Source organism: Petromyzon marinus, chromosome 53, assembly GCF_048934315.1.
Source record: "Petromyzon marinus isolate PM22_M1 ecotype Great Lakes invasive population chromosome 53, UKy_Petmar_22M1.pri1.0, whole genome shotgun sequence".
Lineage (NCBI taxonomy): Eukaryota > Metazoa > Chordata > Hyperoartia > Petromyzontiformes > Petromyzontidae > Petromyzon > Petromyzon marinus.
Genome location: NC_133719.1, coordinates 10457058 through 10477341, shown reverse-complemented (window position 1 = coordinate 10477341; position 20284 = coordinate 10457058). Strand labels below are relative to the sequence as shown.

General features: G+C 50.5%; 1 protein-coding gene across 1 annotated transcript in view; it reads right to left on the bottom strand.

The window, feature by feature from the left end:
* The window catches only part of LOC116954017 (zinc finger protein DPF3-like), a 108764-nt gene extending 106155 nt beyond the window's left edge, over positions 1-2609 (bottom strand). Inside the window, 1 exon segment of the mRNA XM_076052013.1 lies at positions 1439-2609. Within this exon segment, the coding sequence (XP_075908128.1) occupies positions 1439-1470 (32 nt within the window). The 5' untranslated portion in view covers positions 1471-2609.
* Positions 2610-20284: the final 17675 nt, after the last annotated feature.

The following is a 20284-nucleotide window of genomic DNA, read 5'->3' as shown; positions in this document are numbered from 1 at the left end:
TCACATCGACAGACGAGATCACAGTATCACATCGACAGACGAGATCACAGTGTCACATCGACAGACGAGATCGCAGTGTCACATCGACAGACGAGATCACGGCAACACATCGACAGACGAGATCACGGTGTCACATCGACAGACGAGATCACGGTATCACATCGACAGACGAGATCACGGTATCACATCGACAGACGAGATCACAGTATCACATCGACAGACGAGATCACGGTATCACATCGACAGACGAGATCACAGCATCACATCGACAGACGAGATCACAGTGTCACATCGACAGACGAGATCACAGTATCACATCGACAGACGAGATCACGGTATCACATCGACAGACGAGATCACAGTGTCACATCGACAGACGAGATCACAGTGTCACATCGACAGACGAGATCACAGTCACATCGACAGACGAGATCACAGTCACATCGACAGACGAGATCACGGTGTCAAATCGACAGACGAGATCACGGTGTCACATCGACAGACGAGATCACGGCATCACATCGACAGACGAGATCACGGCATCACATCGACAGACGAGATCACAGTATCACATCGACAGACGAGATCACAGTATCACATCGACAGACGAGATCACAGTATCACATCGACAGACGAGATCACAGTGTCACATCGACAGACGAGATCACAGCGTCACATCGACAGACGAGATCACGGCGTCACATCGACAGACGAGATCACGGCATCACATCGACAGACGAGATCACAGTATCACATCGACAGACGAGATCACAGTGTCACATCGACAGACGAGATCACAGTATCACATCGACAGACGAGATCACAGTGTCACATCGACAGACAAGATCACGGTGTCACACCGACAGACGAGATCACAGTGTCACATCGACAGACGAGATCACAGTGTCACATCGACAGACGAGATCACGGTATCACATCGACAGACGAGATCACAGTGTCACATCGACAGACGAGATCACAGTGTCACATCGACAGACGAGATCACAGTGTCACGTCGACAGACGAGATCACAGTGTCACATCGACAGACGAGATCACAGTGTCACATCGACAGACGAGATCACAGTATCACATCGACAGACGAGATCACAGTATCACATCGACAGACGAGATCACGGTATCACATCGACAGACGAGATCACAGTGTCACATCGACAGACGAGATCACGGTATCACATCAACAGACGAGATCACGGTGTCACATCGACAGACGAGATCACAGTGTCACATCGACAGACGAGATCACAGTGTCACATCGACAGACGAGATCACAGTGTCACATCGACAGACGAGATCACAGCGTCACATCGACAGAAGATATCACAGTGTCACATCGACAGACGAGATCACGGTGTCACATCGACAGACGAGATCACAGTATCACATCGACAGACGAGATCACGGCGTCGTGTACTCACGATTTCAGCGGGTTCTGTACAACGGTCGCCATGGCCCTGAAGTCCAACCGTGGAGTTGCGACTTGACCGTCTGTGTGTGTCTGTGTGTGTGCCTGTGTGTCTGTGTGTGTCTGTGTGTCTGTGTGTGTCTGTGTGTGTGTGTGTCTGTGTGTACCTGTGTGTGTACCTGTGTGTGTCTGTGTGTGTCTGTGTGTACCTGTGTGTGTGTGTCTGTGTGTGTACCTGTGTGTGTCTGTGTGTACCTGTGTGTGTCTGTGTGTGTCTGTGTGTGTGTCTGTGTGTGTGTCTGTGTGTACCTGTGTGTGTGTCTGTGTGTGTCTGTATGTACCTGTGTGTGTGTCTGTGTCTACCTGTGTGTGTGTAAGTGTGTGTGTCTGTGTGTGTGTCCGTGTGTGTATGTGTGTCTGTGTGTGTCTGTGTGTGTCTCTGTGTGTGTGTCTGTGTGTGTGTCTGTGTGTGTCTGTATGTGTGTGTCTGTATGTGTGTGTCTGTGTGTGTGTCTGTGTGTACCTGTGTGTGTGTCTGTGTGTGTCTCTGTGTGTGTCTGTGTGTGTGTCTGTGTGTGTGTGTCTGTGTGTGTGTGAGTCTGTGTGTGTGTCTGTGTGTACCTGTGTGTGTGTGTCTGTGTGTACCTGTGTGTGTGTCTGTGTGTACCTGTGTGTGTCTGTGTGTGTATTGTCTGTGTGTGAGTCTGTGTGTGTTTGTGTGTGTGTGAGTCTGTGTGTGTGTGAGTCTGTGTCTGTGTGTGTGCTGAGTGAGTCTGTGTGTGTGTCTGTGTGTGTGAGTCTGTGTGTGTCTGTGTCTGTGTGTGTCTGTCTGTATGTGTCTGTGTGTGTATGTGTGTCTGTCTGTGTGTGTGTCTGTGTCTGTCTGTGTCTGTATGTGTCTGTGTGTGTATGTGTGTGTCGCTCTGTGTGTATGTGTGTCGGTGTGTGTATGTGTCTTTGTATCTTTGTCTGTCTGTGTGTCTGTCTGTGTCGCTCTGTGTTTGTCTGTCGGTCTCTGTGTGTGTCTGTCGGTCTGTGTGTGTGTGTGTGTTTGTCTCTGTGTGTATCTGTGTGTGTCTGTGTGTGTATCTGTTGGTCTGTTTGTGCGTCTGTCGGTCTGTGTGTCTGTGTGTGTATGGCAGTGTATTTATATACGTGTATGTAAATACGTGTGTGTCGTATGTGCACCTAGCCTGGCACAAGCGCCGTGGTTACCGCCACTTAGTAGCGAATGGAGGTTGTTGTTGTTGTGTGTGGGTGTCTATCTTATCTTCGTATCACACGATCCATGCGTGTCAATGTTGGTATGTACACAGTGTGTATGTACAGTATGTGTATGTGTGTAAGTATGTCTGTCACTATGTGTATGTCTGTATGTCTCTGTGTGCATGCGAGTTGTGTGTAACAATGTACATGTATGTAGGCGTCTTGTGTATGCACGTGAGCTGATTGTCACTGTGTGTGTCTTAGTACGTGTCTGTGAGTTGTGTCTGTTAATGTGTGTGTCTGTGTGAGTTGAATGTCTGTTAGTGTGTGTGTCTGTGTGAGTTGTGTCTGTTAATGTGTGTGTCTGTGTGAGTTGAATGTTTGTTAATGTGTGTGTCTGTGTGAGTTGTGTCTGTTAATGTGTGTCTGTCTGTGAGTTGAATGTCTGTTAATGTGTGTGTCTGTGAGTTGAATGTCTGCCACTGTTAATAATGTGTGTGTCTGTCTGTGAGTTGTGTCTGTTAATGTGTGTGTCTATGTGAGTTGAATGTCTGCCACTGAATGTGTGTCTGTCTGTGAGTTGAATGTCTGCCACTGTTAATGTGTGTGTCTATGTGAGTTGAATGTCTGTTAATGTGTGTCTGTCTGTGAGTTGTGTCTGTTAATGTGTGTGTCTGTATGTGAGTTGAATGTCTGCCACTGTTAATGTGTGTGTCTGTATGTGAGTTGAATGTTAATGTATGTGTATGTCTATGCATGTGAGTTTAATGTATATAACTACCTTTATGTATGTACAGTATATGTATATGCGTCTATTAAGGCTATATGGTGGAAATGTGTCTGTGTTTCTGCCACGCCGTATGTGTCTGTCAATGTATATGTGTCTGTATGTGAGTTGAATATCACTGTACTGTATATGATATGTTTGTGTATGTGTCTTTTGTCTATATGTATATGTTTGTGTATGTATATGTCTGTCTGTGTGTCTGTCTATGTGTAGGTATATTCCTGTGTGTATGTGTCTGTACGTATGTGTCTGTATGTCTATGCCTGTATGTATGTCTATGCCTGTATGTATGTGTCTATGTATGTCTATGTCTATATGTATGTGTCTGTATGTCTATGTCTGTATGTATGTGTCTGTATGTATGTGCCTGTATGTCTGTATGTATGTGTCTGTATGTCTATGCCTGTATGTATGTGTCTGTATGTCTATGTCTATATGTATGTGTATGTATGTCTATGTCTGCATATATGTGTCTGTATGTATCTGTCTGTAAGTCTATGCCTGTATGTATGCGTCTTTACGTATGTCTGTGTCTGTATGTATGGGTCTGTATGTATGTCTATGCCTGTATGTATGTGCCTGTATGTATGTGTCTGTATGTAAGTCTGTGCCTGTATGTATGTGTCTGTATGTATGTCTATGCATGTATGTATATGCCTGTATGTGTCTGTATGTATATGCCTGTATGTCTATGCCTCTATGTATGTGTCTGTTATGTGTCTGTATGTAAGTCTATGCCTGTATGTATGTGTCTGTATGTATGTGTCTGTATGTATGTCTATGCCTGTATGTATGTGTCTGTATGTATGTGTCTGTATGTCTATGCCTGTATGTAAGTCTATGCCTGTATGTATGTGTCTGTATGTATGTCTATTCCTGTATGTATGTGTCTGTATGTATGTGTCTGTATGTATGTCTATGCATGTATGTATGTGTATGTATGTGTCTGTATGTCTATGCCTGTATGTATGTGTCTGTATGTATGTGTCTGTATGTATGTCTATGCCTGTATGTAAGTCTATGCCTGTATGTATGTGTCTGTATGTATGTCTATGCCTGTATGTATGTGTCTGTATATATGTGTCTGTATGTATGTCTATGCCTGTATGTATGTGTCTGTATGTATGTGTCTGTATGTATGTCTATGCCTGTATGTATGTGTCTGTATGTATGTGTCTGTATGTATGTCTATGCCTGTATGTATGTGTCTGTATGTATGTGTCTGTATGTATGTCTATGCCTGTATGCCACCGCGCTGAAGCCTGGCTCTTCAATCCGCAGGAGGTGCCGGTGATGATGCTGCTGCTGCTGCTGTGGTGGTGGTGGTGGTGCTGTGGTGGTGGTGGTGGTGCTGGTAGTGGTGGTTGGTGTGGGAGAGAGGGGAAGAGGCGGAGAGGCAGAGAGAGAGAGGGAGGGGGGAGAAGGGGAGGGGGGAGAAGGGGAGGGGACACGCGGGGGAGGGACGGAGGGAGACCGAGGGCTGAGCTGTGTTGCTGTCAGATGAGAGGTTTTACCCCCAGATCTGTACTCCAGTCTGTACTCTACAGCAGATGAACTCTATAGCAGCTGCTGCTGTCAGATGAGAGGTTTTACCCCCAGATCTGTACTCCCGTCTGTACTCTACAGCAGATTAACTCTATAGCAGCTGCTGCTGTCAGATGAGAGGTTTTACCCCCCACATCTGTACTCCAGTCTGTACTCTACAGCAGATTAACTCTATAGCCGCTGCTGCTGTCAGATGAGAGGTTTTACCCCCAGATCTGTACTCCAGTCTGTACTCTACAGCAGATGAACTCTATAGCAGCTGCTGTCAGATGAGAGGTTTTACCCCCAGATCTGTACTCCAGTCTGTACTCTACAGCAGATGAACTCTATAGCAGCTGCTGTCAGATGAGAGGTTTTACCCCCCACATCTGTACTCCAGTCTGTACTCTACAGCAGATTAACTCTATAGCCGCTGCTGCTGTCAGATGAGAGGTTTTACCCCCAGATCTGTACTCCAGTCTGTACTCTACAGCAGATTAACTCTATAGCAGCTGTTGCTGTCTAAAGAGAGGTTTTACCCCCAGATCTGTACTCCAGTCTGTACTCTACAGCAGATTAACTCTACAGCAGGTGCTGCTGTCAGATGAGAGGTTTTACCCCCAGATATGTACTCTAGTCTGTACTCTACAGCAGATTAACTCTATAGCAGCTGCTGTCAGATGAGAGGTTTTACCCCCAGATCTGTACTCCAGTCTGTACTCTACAGCAGATTAACTCTATAGCAGCTGCTGTCAGATGAGAGGTTTTACCCCCCACATCTGTACTCCAGTCTGTACTCTACAGCAGATTAACTCTATAGCCGCTGCTGCTGTCAGATGAGAGGTTTTACCCCCAGATCTGTACTCCAGTCTGTACTCTACAGCAGATTAACTCTATAGCAGTTGCTGTCAGATGAGAGGTTTTACCCCCACATCTGTACTCCAGTCTGTACTCTACAGCAGATTAACTCTATAGCAGCTGTTGCTGTCAAAAGAGAGGTTTTACCCCCAGATCTGTACTCCAGTCTGTACTCTACAGCAGATTAACTCTACAGCAGGTGCTGCTGTCAGATGAGAGGTTTTACCCCCAGATATGTACTCTAGTCTGTACTCTACAGCAGATTAACTCTATAGCAGCTGCTGTCAGATGAGAGGTTTTACCCCCAGATCTGTACTCCAGTCTGTACTCTATAGCAGGTTAACTCTATAGCAGCTGCTGCTGTCAGATGAGAGGTTTTACCCCCACATCTGTACTCCAGTCTGTACTCTACAGCAGATTAACTCTATGGAAGCTGCTGATGTTGCTGTCAAAAGAGAGGTTTTACCCCCACATCTGTACTCCAGTCTGTACTCTACAGCAGATTAACTCTATAGCAGCTGCTGCTGTCAGATGAGAGGTTTTACCCCCAGATCTGTACTCCAGTCTGTACTCTACAGCAGATTAACTCTATAGCAGCTGCTGCTGTCAGATGAGAGGTTTTACCCCTATATCTGTACTCCAGTCTGTACTCTACAGCAGATTAACTCTATAGCAGCTGCTGCTGCTGTCAGATGAGAGGTTTTACTCCCACATCTGTCCTCCAGTCTGTACTCTACAGCAGATTAACTCTATAGCAGCTACTGCTGCTGTCAGGTGAGAGGTTTTACCTCCACATCTGTACTCCAGTCTGTACTCTACAGCAGATTAACTCTATAGCAGCTACTGCTGTCAGATGAGAGGTTTTACCCCCAGATCTGTACTCCAGTCTGTACTCTACAGCAGATTAACTCTATAGCAGCTGCTGCTGCTGTCAGATGAGAGGTTTTACCCCATATCTGTACTCCAGTCTGTACTCTACAGCAGATTAGCTCTATAGCAGCTGCTGTCAAAAGAGAAGTTTTACCCCCAGATCTGTACTCCAGTCTGTACTCTACAGCAGATTAACTCTATAGCAGCTGCTCCTGTTGCTGTCAAAAGAGAGGTTTTACCCCCAGATCTGTACTCCAGTCTGTACTCTACAGCAGATTAACTCTATAGCAGCAGCTGCTGTCAGATGAGAGGTTTTACCCCCAGATCTGTACTCTAGTCTGTACTCTACAGCAGATTAACTCTATAGCAGCTGCTGCTGTTGCTGTCAAACGAGAGGTTTTACCCCTAGATCTGTACTCCAGTCTGTACTCTACAGCAGATTAACTCTATAGCAGCTGCTGCTGCTGTCAGATGAGAGGTTTTACCCCCACATCTGTACTCCAGTCTGTACTCTACAGCAGATTAACTCTATAGCAGCTGCTGCTGTCAGATGAGAGGTTTTACCCCTATATCTGTACTCCAGTCTGTACTCTACAGCAGATTAACTCTATAGCAGCTACTGCTGCTGTCAGGTGAGAGGTTTTACCTCCACATCTGTACTCCAGTCTGTACTCTACAGCAGATTAACTCTATAGCAGCTGCTGCTGTCAGATGAGAGGTTTTACCCCCACATTTGTACTCCAGTCTGTACTCTACAGCAGATTAACTCTATAGCAGTTGCTGCTGTCAGATGAGAGGTTTTACCCCCACATCTGTACTCCAGTCTGTACTCTACAGCAGATTAACTCTATAACAGCTGCTGCTGTCAAATGAGAGGATTTACCCCCACATTTGTACTCCAGTCTGTACTCTACAGCAGATTAACTCTATAGCAGCTGCTGCTGCTGTCAGATGAGAGGTTTTACCCCATCTGTACTCCAGTCTGTACTCTACAGCAAATTAACTCTATAGAAGCTGTTGCTGTCAAAAGAGAGGTTTTACCCCCAGATCTGTACTCCAGTCTGTACTCTACAGCAGATTAACTCTCTAGCAGCTGCTGCTGTCAGATGAGAGGTTTTACCCCCACATCTGTACTCCAGTCCGTACTCAAGATCCGCCTCTGAACGCAAAGGGCCATAGAAGTACAGGACAACAATGGATTTTTGCTGCCCACCCAACATAGCACCGCAGTCTACAGCACCTGTTATGCATGGTGGTCGCCCATCCAGGTACTATCTAGGCTCAACTCTGCTTAGATCCTGAGACCTGACGAGATGTACTGTCGTGTTTTTTTATTTGACACACTGAGCCATGACCAGTGTCGGATTATCCCCGTAGCACAAGTAGCTACTACACGTGTAGTAGCACAAGTAGCTACTGCACGTGTAGTAGCAGTGTAGTAACACGTGTAGTAGCACAAGTAGCTACTACACGTGTAGTAGCAGTGTAGTAACACGTGTAGTAATAGCTACGGGCCCCGCACTTTCAAGGGCCCCGCGCTAAATGCTGTCAAGCTATCAATTCCGGTTCAGTGATTCTGCACTTGCTCTATTACTATAGTACTATACCGCCTTCAACGTTTACGAACGACTGGGTGTTTAAGGTTCGAGATTTGTCCTATTATCTGGTTGTGTAGAAAATTAAAAAAAAACAAAATTTACTTTACCATGCAAGTGAAAATTTCGTGTTTTAATATTAGTGTTTTTTTAATATATATTTAGGGCCCCTTTATAACATAATCATGCTCCAGGCCCCAGCACGAGCTCCATCAGGCACTGGCTGTGGCCTATGGCAGCTCTTTTTCAGGAGCGACCTGGCTGGGGCTATCACCAATGATGTCTCAACGAAGTGGCTTATCATCGTCATCGTGTGGAAATGTTCAGCAGCAGCATCCAAATACTCTGCACGCGAAAACCCCGAGGACCCGGGGGAAAAATCCACTCAGCCACAGGAAGACATACATTCAAACTCCAAATATATAGTTTAACACGTAGGCTTATCATCACGTGGATATTTATAGCAGCCTCAATCACTCTTAAACGCGTGGTGATGTTGATTATAAATGTGGAGGGGGGAAACCGGAGGACCCGGAGAAAAATCCACGCGACCACAGGGAGAGAGAGAGCGAGACACTCAAACTCGAAATATACAGCAGCAGGCATCGTCATGGTCGGGATCAAACCCACGACCTCCTGCATTCCAGGCGAGGTAGTTAACATCTCCTAGGCATCTCAAACCCACTACCTGCATACCAGGCGAGGTAGTTAACATCTCCTAGCCACCTCAAACCCACTACCTGCATACCAGGCGAGGTAGTTAACATCTCCTAGCCACCTCAACCCACTACCTGCATACCAGGCGAGGTAGTTAACATCTCCTAACCACCTCAAACCCACTACCTGCATACCAGGCGAGGTAGTTAACATCTCCTAGCCACCTCAACCCACTACCTGCATACCAGGCGAGGTAGTTAACATCTCCTAGCCACCTCAAACCCACTACCTGCATACCAGGCGAGGTAGTTAACATCTCCTAGCCACCTCAACCCACTACCTGCATACCAGGCGAGGTAGTTAACATCTCCAAGCCACCTCAAACCCACTACCTCCTGCATACCAGGCGAAGTAGTTAACATCCCCTAGCCACCTCAAACCCACTACCTGCATACCAGGCGAGGTAGTTAACATCTCCTAGCCACCTCAAACCCACTACCTGCATACCAGGCGAGGTAGTTATCATCTCCTAGCCACCTCAAACCCACTACCTGCATACCAGGCGAGGTAGTTAACATCTCCTAGCCACCTCAAACCCACTACCTACATACCAGGCGAGGTAGTTAACATCTCCTAGCCACCTCAAACCCACTACCTGCATACCAGGAGAGGTAGTTAACATCTCCTAGCCACCTCAAACCCACTACCTGCATACCAGGCGAGGTAGTTAACATCTCCTAGCCACCTCAAACCCACTACCTGCATACCAGGAGAGGTAGTTAACATCTCCTAGCCACCTCAAACCCACTACCTGCATACCAGGCGAGGTAGTTAACATCTCCTAGCCACCTCAAACCCACTACCTGCATACCAGGCGAGGTAGTTAACATCTCCTAGCCACCTCAAACCCACTACCTGCATACCAGGCGAGGTAGTTAACATCTCCAAGCCACCTCAAACCCACTACCTCCTGCATACCAGGCGAGGTAGTTAACATCTCCTAGCCACCTCAGACCCACTACCTGCATACCAGGCGAGGCAGTTAACATCTCCTAACCACCTCAAACCCACTACCTGCATACCAGGCGAGGTAGTTAACATCTCCTAGCCACCTCAAACCCACTACCTGCATACCAGGCGAGGTAGTTAACATCTCCTAGCCACCTCAAACCCACTACCTGCATACCAGGCGAGGTAGTTAACATCTCCTAGCCACCTCAAACCCACTACCTGCATACCAGGCGAGGTAGTTAACATCTCCTAGCCACCTCAAACCCACTACCTGCATACCAGGCGAGGTAGTTAACATCTCCTAGCCACCTCAAACCCACTACCTACATACCAGGCGAGGTAGTTAACATCTCCTAGCCACCTCAAACCCACTACCTGCATACCAGGCGAGGTAGTTAACATCTCCAAGCCACCTCAAACCCACTACCTCCTGCATACCAGGCGAGGTAGTTAACATCTCCTAGCCACCTCAGACCCACTACCTGCATACCAGGCGAGGTAGTTAACATCTCCTAACCACCTCAAACCCACTACCTGCATACCAGGCGAGGTAGTTAACATCTCCTAGCCACCTCAAACCCACTACCTGCATACCAGGCGAGGTAGTTAACATCTCCTAGCCACCTCAAACCCACTACCTGCATACCAGGCGAGGTAGTTAACATCTCCTAGCCACCTCAAACCCACTACCTGCATACCAGGCGAGGTAGTTAACATCTCCTAGCCACCTCAAACCCACTACCTGCATACCAGGCGAGGTAGTTAACATCTCCTAGCCACCTCAAACCCACTACCTACATACCAGGCGAGGTAGTTAACATCTCCTAGCCACCTCAAACCCACTACCTGCATACCAGGCGAGGTAGTTAACATCTCCTAGCCACCTCAAACCCACTACCTACATACCAGGCGAGGTAGTTAACATCTCCTAGCCACCTCAAACCCACTACCTGCATACCAGGCGAGGTAGTTAACATCTCCTAGCCACCTCAAACCCACTACCTGCATACCAGGCGAGGTAGTTAACATCTCCTAGCCACCTCAAACCCACTACCTGCATACCAGGCGAGGTAGTTAACATCTCCTAGCCACCTCAAACCCACTACCTACATACCAGGCGAGGTAGTTAACATCTCCTAGCCACCTCAAACCCACTACCTGCATACCAGGCGAGGTAGTTAACATCCCCTAGCCACCTCAAACCCACTACCTACATACCAGGCGAGGTAGTTAACATCTCCTAGCCACCTCAAACCCACTACCTACATACCAGGCGAGGTAGTTAACATCTCCTAGCCACCTCAAACCCACTACCTGCATACCAGGCGAGGTAGTTAACATCTCCTAGCCACCTCAAACCCACTACCTGCATACCAGGCGAGGTAGTTAACATCTCCTAGCCACCTCAAACCCACTACCTACATACCAGGCGAGGTAGTTAACATCTCCTAGCCATGTCAAACCCACTACCTGCATACCAGGCGAGGTAGTTAACATCTCCTAGCCATGTCAAACCCACTACCTGCATACCAGGCGAGGTAGTTAACATCTCCTAGCCATGTCAAACCCACTACCTGCATACCAGGCGAGGTAGTTAACATCTCCTAGCCACCTCAAACCCACTACCTACATACCAGGCGAGGTAGTTAACATCTCCAAGCCACCTCAAACCCACTACCTGCATACCAGGCGAGGTAGTTAACATCTCCTAGCCACCTCAAACCCACTACCTGCATACCAGGCGAGGTAGTTAACATCTCCTAGCCACCTCAAACCCACTACCTGCATACCAGGCGAGGTAGTTAACATCTCCTAGCCACCTCAAACCCACTACCTACATACCAGGCGAGGTAGTTAACATCTCCAAGCCACCTCAAACCCACTACCTGCATACCAGGCGAGGTAGTTAACATCTCCTAGCCACCTCAAACCCACTACCTGCATACCAGGCGAGGTAGTTAACATCTCCTAGCCACCTCAAACCCACTACCTGCATACCAGGCGAGGTAGTTAACATCTCCTAGCCACCTCAAACCCACTACCTGCATACCAGGCGAGGTAGTTAACATCTCCTAGCCACCTCAAACCCACTACCTGCATACCAGGCGAGGTAGTTAACATCTCCTAGCCACCTCAAACCCACTACCTGCATACCAGGCGAGGTAGTTAACATCTCCTAGCCACCTCAAACCCACTACCTGCATACCAGGCGAGGTAGTTAACATCTCCTAGCCACCTCAAACCCACTACCTGCATACCAGGCGAGGTAGTTAACATCTCCTAGCCATGTCAAACCCACTACCTGCATACCAGGCGAGGTAGTTAACATCTCCTAGCCACCTCAAACCCACTACCTACATACCAGGCGAGGTAGTTAACATCTCCAAGCCACCTCAAACCCACTACCTGCATACCAGGCGAGGTAGTTAACATCTCCTAGCCACCTCAAACCCACTACCTGCATACCAGGCGAGGTAGTTAACATCTCCTAGCCACCTCAAACCCACTACCTGCATACCAGGCGAGGTAGTTAACATCTCCTAGCCACCTCAAACCCACTACCTGCATACCAGGCGAGGTAGTTAACATCTCCTAGCCACCTCAAACCCACGACCTGCATACCAGGCGAGGTAGTTAACATCTCCTAGCCACCTCAACCCACTACCTGCATACCAGGCGAGGTAGTTAACATCTCCTAGCCACCTCAACCCACTACCTGCATACCAGGCGAGGTAGTTAACATCTCCTAGCCACCTCAAACCCACTACCTGCATACCAGGCGAGGTAGTTAACATCTCCTAGCCACCTCAAACCCACTACCTGCATACCAGGCGAGGTAGTTAACATCTCCTAGCCACCTCAAACCCACTACCTGCATACCAGGCGAGGTAGTTAACATCTCCTAGCCACCTCAAACCCACTACCTACATACCAGGCGAGGTAGTTAACATCTCCTAGCCATGTCAAACCCACTACCTGCATACCAGGCGAGGTAGTTAACATCTCCTAGCCATGTCAAACCCACTACCTGCATACCAGGCGAGGTAGTTAACATCTCCTAGCCATGTCAAACCCACTACCTGCATACCAGGCGAGGTAGTTAACATCTCCTAGCCACCTCAAACCCACTACCTACATACGAGGCGAGGTAGTTAACATCTCCAAGCCACCTCAAACCCACTACCTGCATACCAGGCGAGGTAGTTAACATCTCCTAGCCACCTCAAACCCACTACCTGCATACCAGGCGAGGTAGTTAACATCTCCTAGCCACCTCAAACCCACTACCTGCATACCAGGCGAGGTAGTTAACATCTCCTAGCCATGTCAAACCCACTACCTGCATACCAGGCGAGGTAGTTAACATCTCCTAGCCATGTCAAACCCACTACCTGCATACCAGGCGAGGTAGTTAACATCTCCTAGCCACCTCAAACCCACTACCTACATACCAGGCGAGGTAGTTAACATCTCCAAGCCACCTCAAACCCACTACCTGCATACCAGGCGAGGTAGTTAACATCTCCTAGCCACCTCAAACCCACTACCTGCATACCAGGCGAGGTAGTTAACATCTCCTAGCCACCTCAAACCCACTACCTGAATACCAGGCGAGGTAGTTAACATCTCCTAGCCACCTCAAACCCACTACCTGCATACCAGGCGAGGTAGTTAACATCTCCTAGCCACCTCAAACCCACTACCTGCATACCAGGCGAGGTAGTTAACATCTCCTAGCCACCTCAAACCCACTACCTGCATACCAGGCGAGGTAGTTAACATCTCCTAGCCACCTCAAACCCACTACCTGCATACCAGGCGAGGTAGTTAACATCTCCTAGCCACCTCAAACCCACTACCTGCATACCAGGCGAGGTAGTTAACATCTCCTAGCCACCTCAAACCCACTACCTGCATACCAGGCGAGGTAGTTAACATCTCCTAGCCACCTCAAACCCACTACCTGCATACCAGGCGAGGTAGTTAACATCTCCTAGCCACCTCAAACCCACTACCTGCATACCAGGCGAGGTAGTTAACATCTCCTAGCCACCTCAAACCCACTACCTGCATACCAGGCGAGGTAGTTAACATCTCCTAGCCACCTCAAACCCACTACCTGCATACCAGGCGAGGTAGTTAACATCTCCTAGCCACCTCAAACCCACTACCTGCATACCAGGCGAGGTAGTTAACATCTCCTAGCCACCTCAAACCCACTACCTGCATACCAGGCGAGGTAGTTAACATCTCCTAGCCACCTCAAACCCACTACCTGCATACCAGGCGAGGTAGTTAACATCTCCTAGCCACCTCAAACCCACTACCTGCATACCAGGCGAGGTAGTTAACATCTCCTAGCCACCTCAAACCCACTACCTACATACCAGGCGAGGTAGTTAACATCTCCTAGCCATGTCAAACCCACTACCTGCATACCAGGCGAGGTAGTTAACATCTCCTAGCCATGTCAAACCCACTACCTGCATACCAGGCGAGGTAGTTAACATCTCCTAGCCATGTCAAACCCACTACCTGCATACCAGGCGAGGTAGTTAACATCTCCTAGCCACCTCAAACCCACTACCTACATACCAGGCGAGGTAGTTAACATCTCCAAGCCACCTCAAACCCACTACCTGCATACCAGGCGAGGTAGTTAACATCTCCTAGCCACCTCAAACCCACTACCTGCATACCAGGCGAGGTAGTTAACATCTCCTAGCCACCTCAAACCCACTACCTGCATACCAGGCGAGGTAGTTAACATCTCCTAGCCACCTCAAACCCACTACCTGCATACCAGGCGAGGTAGTTAACATCTCCTAGCCACCTCAAACCCACTACCTGCATACCAGGCGAGGTAGTTAACATCTCCTAGCCACCTCAAACCCACTACCTGCATACCAGGCGAGGTAGTTAACATCTCCTAGCCACCTCAAACCCACTACCTGCATACCAGGCGAGGTAGTTAACATCTCCTAGCCACCTCAAACCCACTACCTGCATACCAGGCGAGGTAGTTAACATCTCCTAGCCACCTCAAACCCACTACCTGCATACCAGGCGAGGTAGTTAACATCTCCTAGCCACCTCAAACCCACTACCTGCATACCAGGCGAGGTAGTTAACATCTCCTAGCCACCTCAAACCCACTACCTGCATACCAGGCGAGGTAGTTAACATCTCCTAGCCACCTCAAACCCACTACCTGCGTACCAGGCGAGGTAGTTAACATCTCCTAGCCACCTCAAACCCACTACCTGCATACCAGGCGAGGTAGTTAACATCTCCTAGCCACCGTGGCGCCCGTGGCGTGTGGCGTTCCTGGCGATTTGGTTCTCCGCTTGATGTGTGGTTGCTGGCAGATGAGAGGAGATGGAGCGATTAAATCGGATTCGTGTGCAAGCTGTTTGGGAGAGGCCTTCATCCAGCAGAGGATTGACCATGGCTGATGGTGATTAAGGTTAAACCAGTGGTTCTACTTCTTCACCTGGGAGTGCAAGCTGCACTCCCAGGGGGTACGAGATTCCCTTTTTGGGATTGCGAGACACGGACACATTTTTTTTTTAGAAGGCAAATAAATAATCGATAACAAATTGAGCACAAGGCAACGCAAGTAACAACAACTTACTGTGTTGAACCAAACCCCGCAATTACTTATTTATTTAACGATTGACGACCAGGGGGGGGGGGTGCATTGCTGTAGTAAAGGTTAAGAACCGCTGGGTTACACAGAGGGCGATGCCTTCTGTCTTGCAGAACAATTGTTGAATGGGGAGGGTGACTTTTGTGCACTCGCCACAGCGAAGAGACTGACCTGGACGTGAGAATGTGGAATTTCCACGCGCATGCTCTCTGGAACATGGAGACACAGAAGAAGATAGACGTGAAAATGCAACCTACCACAGTGGGTAGGGAGAGGCACTGGGTAGTGATGTGTGTACCACAGGGGGTAGTGAGAGGTACCAGGTAGTGATGTGTGTACCACAGAGGGTCGGGAGATGTAGGGTCATTCCGAATCAGTCATCGGCTGCGTAACACTTCTGTGGAAACTGCTTGCTCTGTCGCTCCATACGAAGCCCCGAGTCTTCTTGGCCACAGCCATGCCTTCCCTTCTCCATGCTTGCGAGAGAGAGTGGAGCCCTCTTAAAGGAAAATCTGCGCCGGTTTGAAACATTTCGGTGAGCCCTGCTTGTCATCCATCCCCGAGGTTAACCAGGCCGCGTTTGTGTGAGCTCGCAGATCTTTGAAGGATGTGGACACAGTCCCATAGCGAGCTCCTTCAGCAGGCGAGGCTGCGTTGGCCGGGTTCATGGAGCCCCCCAGCCACCGCATGGCCAAGCAGCTTCTGTTTGGCCGGATAGAGGGGATGGATAAACGGGCATGGCACGGGCTAGAGAAGAGATGGAGTGACGTGGTACAAGAGGACATGGAGCTGAGTGGACTTGCCGATGACTGGTACCAGCGGTGTCAAGATCGGCCTCTGTGGAGGAGGAGGCTCGTGAAGGACGCTGCTACCAGGCAGTTGGAGGCAGTCGCTCTCCAGCAACAGCGTAGGGCAGAGGAGCGACACTCACAACAACGAGCGGAGCGCCGGGCGGCTAAAACACGGCAAAGCTGGCACTGTGGGTGGTGCATCTGGACCAGCATCTGTGAAAAAGAGTTCCGAAGCACATGGGATTCGTCCTCCAGTCTAGATGAAGATTCTGATCTCACTCAACCCATTATAACACGTGGTGTGTGTACCATGAGCCTCAATTGCAATCGTAGGCTTTCGCGACCAATATTTTACGCGACCAATACTTTTAATAAGGCTTTTGGGTTAGATCGCGGAAGTATAAATGTGTCGTAACCCTCCACCACCCGACAACAGCCAATTAGTAAGGGACTTGTCACGTAAACAAAACGCGCCAATGAGTCACTACTTCAGCCCACCGGTGTGTTGGAGAGTAAATCCACAACATTTACAACTTGAGTAGGACGACGTGTCGCTGGTAATTACATCCAAATGGTAGAGTCTGGCGGTGGAGCGAGCGTCCAGAGTCAGCGAGAATGATCGAGAAGGGGGGGCGTGGCCTCGTGTCGGTATAAAAGGGAAATGAGCGTGAGAGACTCGGGGCTGTTGCAGTGGGGGGGGGGGGGTCTCCGCCTGATGTCAAGTGAACGCCGAGTCTTCAACGAAGCGCCATCACAGGAGAAGCGCGTCAAGTCGTCATGGACAATAGCGCCGGAATAGTTTCACGGACCCGGCGCAAGCCGCGCAACTTTAATGAGAGATCACAGAGGTGCCACAAAGTGTCGCGTGAAATATCACTCCGCTGCTGGACGACGGTCGCCGTGCCGCTTGCGGTGCGCGCACAAGCGGGAGCATAGCGGTAGAGTACAACGGCCGCGGATTTTGTTGTTGCTGTGGTGGCAATTTCCACACCGCGTGCCCATGGTGGGTACATTGAACTTCTTTCGCGCCGTACGTAGCCCATTGGAGGTGCAGGGCAAGGACACCAACACCACGACGTCACCACGACGCCTGTGCCAGGCTAGGTGCACTTTGAGGCTACCACGTGAAGTGTCCAAGGATCACTGACAGCAGGTCTCGGGACAGACCCACTAGGTGCCATGGGTTGGCTGACTGAGATGATCGGTCAGCCAACCCTCCTACTGGGCAAACTTTCTGCATTTTAGCCACCCGGCGCTCCGCTCGTTGTTGTGAGCGTCGCTCCTCTGCCCTCCGTTGTTGCTGGAGGGCGACTGCCTCCGACTGCCCAGTAGCGTCCTTCACGAGCCTCCTCCTCCACAGACAACAAACTAAAACACACAGACAGACACACACACACTGCTGCCCACTATACAGCCCTGCAGTAGCCTGTAGGTTGGTGATGGTCAAGCGGGGAGCGTCTGTGCCGTGTCGTGGACACGGTGAAATCTGTGGTTCTCGAGAGGTGAAATAAAATAAACCTCTGATCTGGCAACTGCGTTCAGGCGATCCCCACGCGCGTCTCTGCATCCCCACCCCACACGTGGCTCGCGCGCCCCGTGCGGGGTCAGGCGTCTGGGTGGGGCGGCCTCACCTGGGATTCATTGGCTGGTGCACCCAGCAGCCCCCTCCCTGCCTGCCTCTACACCCTCCCTCCCCCCACTACACCCTCCCTCCCCCTACTACAGCCCCCCCCTACTACAGCCTCCCCCCTACACCCCCCCTACTACACCCTACTACACCTCGCCCCTACTACAGCCCCCCCCTACTACAGCCTCCCTCCTACACCCCCCCTACTACACCCTCCTACACCCCTCCCCTACAACAGCCTCCCTCCCCCCACTACAGCCTCCCTCCTACACCCCCCCGACTACAGCCTCCTACACCTCGCCCCTACTACAGCCTCCCCTCCCTCCTACACCCTCCTACACCCCCCCCCCCGACTACACCCTCCTACACCTCGCCCCTACTACAGCCTCCCCCCCCCCCCTCTACTACAGCCTCCCTCCTACACCTCCCCCACTACAGCCTCCCTCCTACACCCCCCCCCTACTACAGCCTCCCTTTTACACCCCCCACTGTACCCTCCCCCTGATACACCCCCTCTCCCACTACTACACCCCCCCCCCTCCTACAACCTCCCCCTACTCCACCCTCCCGCCACGACACCCTCCCTCTCTACAACACCCTCCCTCCCCCCACTACAGCCTCCCTCCCCCCTACTACAGCCTCCCTCCAACACCCCCCCCACTGCACCCTCCCCCTGATACACCCCCTCTCCCACTGCTACACCCTCCCTCCCTCTACTACAGCCTCCCTCCCTCTACTACAGCCTCCCTCTACTACAGCCTCCCTCTCTCTCTACGACGGCCTCCCTCCCACATAGCCTCCCTCCCTGCCCCTACGACAGCCACGCTCCCTTCTCTACAGGCGCCCTCCCCACCACCTCCCCCACCTGCATAGCCAACTCCAGGCGCGGAACAGCCCACAGAGGGTCACTCGCGCACGCAGACAGCGCGCGCGTGACACGTGCCGATGCTTTCGCACAGCACCGAGTACTCATTTGATGCCCAGAGCACGCTCCGCGTGCGCTCCACGTGCGCGCCAGCGACGGTGATGTTGCTCGGTGACTTCTGCTGGGGGAGCGGTGGCGCAGCGGTTAGCGCGCTACGCTGCAAAACCCCGGCGAGCCGAGTTCGATTGCCGCTCACGGCCAACACCGGTGACGGTTATCTGAAGCGGTCCCGGGCCTCCCCTAGGTCGACGCAGCGTCAAATGAGTAGCTGGTGCGGTGTGTAGTAAACATCGCCACTGGGGAGACAAAGGCGGCCGGGCGTGGTGGTGCTGGCCACCCACCCCCTCGTGTGCCGTGCCCCGGCCTTCATAGGAGCTCCTCGCTAACAGCACTTGCCCCAACAGAGCGATATAGCTCAGGCGGCCTTACCTGGTAAGTAAAAAAAAATAGTAAAAAAATACGATAGCTCTTCTTCAGAAGCGACCTGGCAATAAACCATATCTCCATCATCATCATCGTCACGTGGAAACGTATAGCAGCCAAATACTCTAAACGCGTGATGTTGATTCTAAATGTGGAGGGCGAACCCGGAGGACCCGGGGGAAAAATCCACGCGACCACGGGGAGAGAGAGAGATGCAAACTCCAAATATACAGCAGCAGGCGTCAGGGTCGGGATCGAACCCACGACCTCCTGTATACCAGGCGAGGTAGTTAACATCTCACCACAGAGAGAGACACGCAAACTCCATATCTACAGCAGCAGGCGTTAGGGTCGGGATCGAACCCACGACCTCCTGTATACCGGCGAGGTAGTTAACATCTCATAGCCACCGTGGCGCCCTGTTTAGTTTGGGGGAGGGGATAGGGGGTGAACCCTCACCCCACCCAACCCTTGCCCTCCACTTCCTACCCCCCCTCCCCCCACCACATCTGTACATGACCCCCCGCGCCCCCCCCCCCACCACTGGAGGCCCCACAAATTGGGAGCACAATTAGAGGGTCACGTGGCCCCAGGGCCAGGGCTGAGACTGCGCTTTACCCGTGAGCCACCGCGACCGGCTCACTCCTCTCGTCCCTTCTCACTCTCTGACCTCTTGACCTCCCGCAGGCTCCAAGCGTCCCGACTCAACCCTCCTCACCCCCCACTAATCGCCTCCACCTTCGGGCAAAACAACATCAACACAAATCCAGAGTTTTGTCAGAGGTTAAACAAAAATCGATAATAAAGGGTTTTTTCGTATTTTTTGTCGCGTATAAATATTCATGTGTCGTTAAATCTGCCACCACACGACGCAGCCAATTATTAAAGTTGTGTCACGTCAACAAAACGTGCCAATTAGTTGCTAGTTCAACACT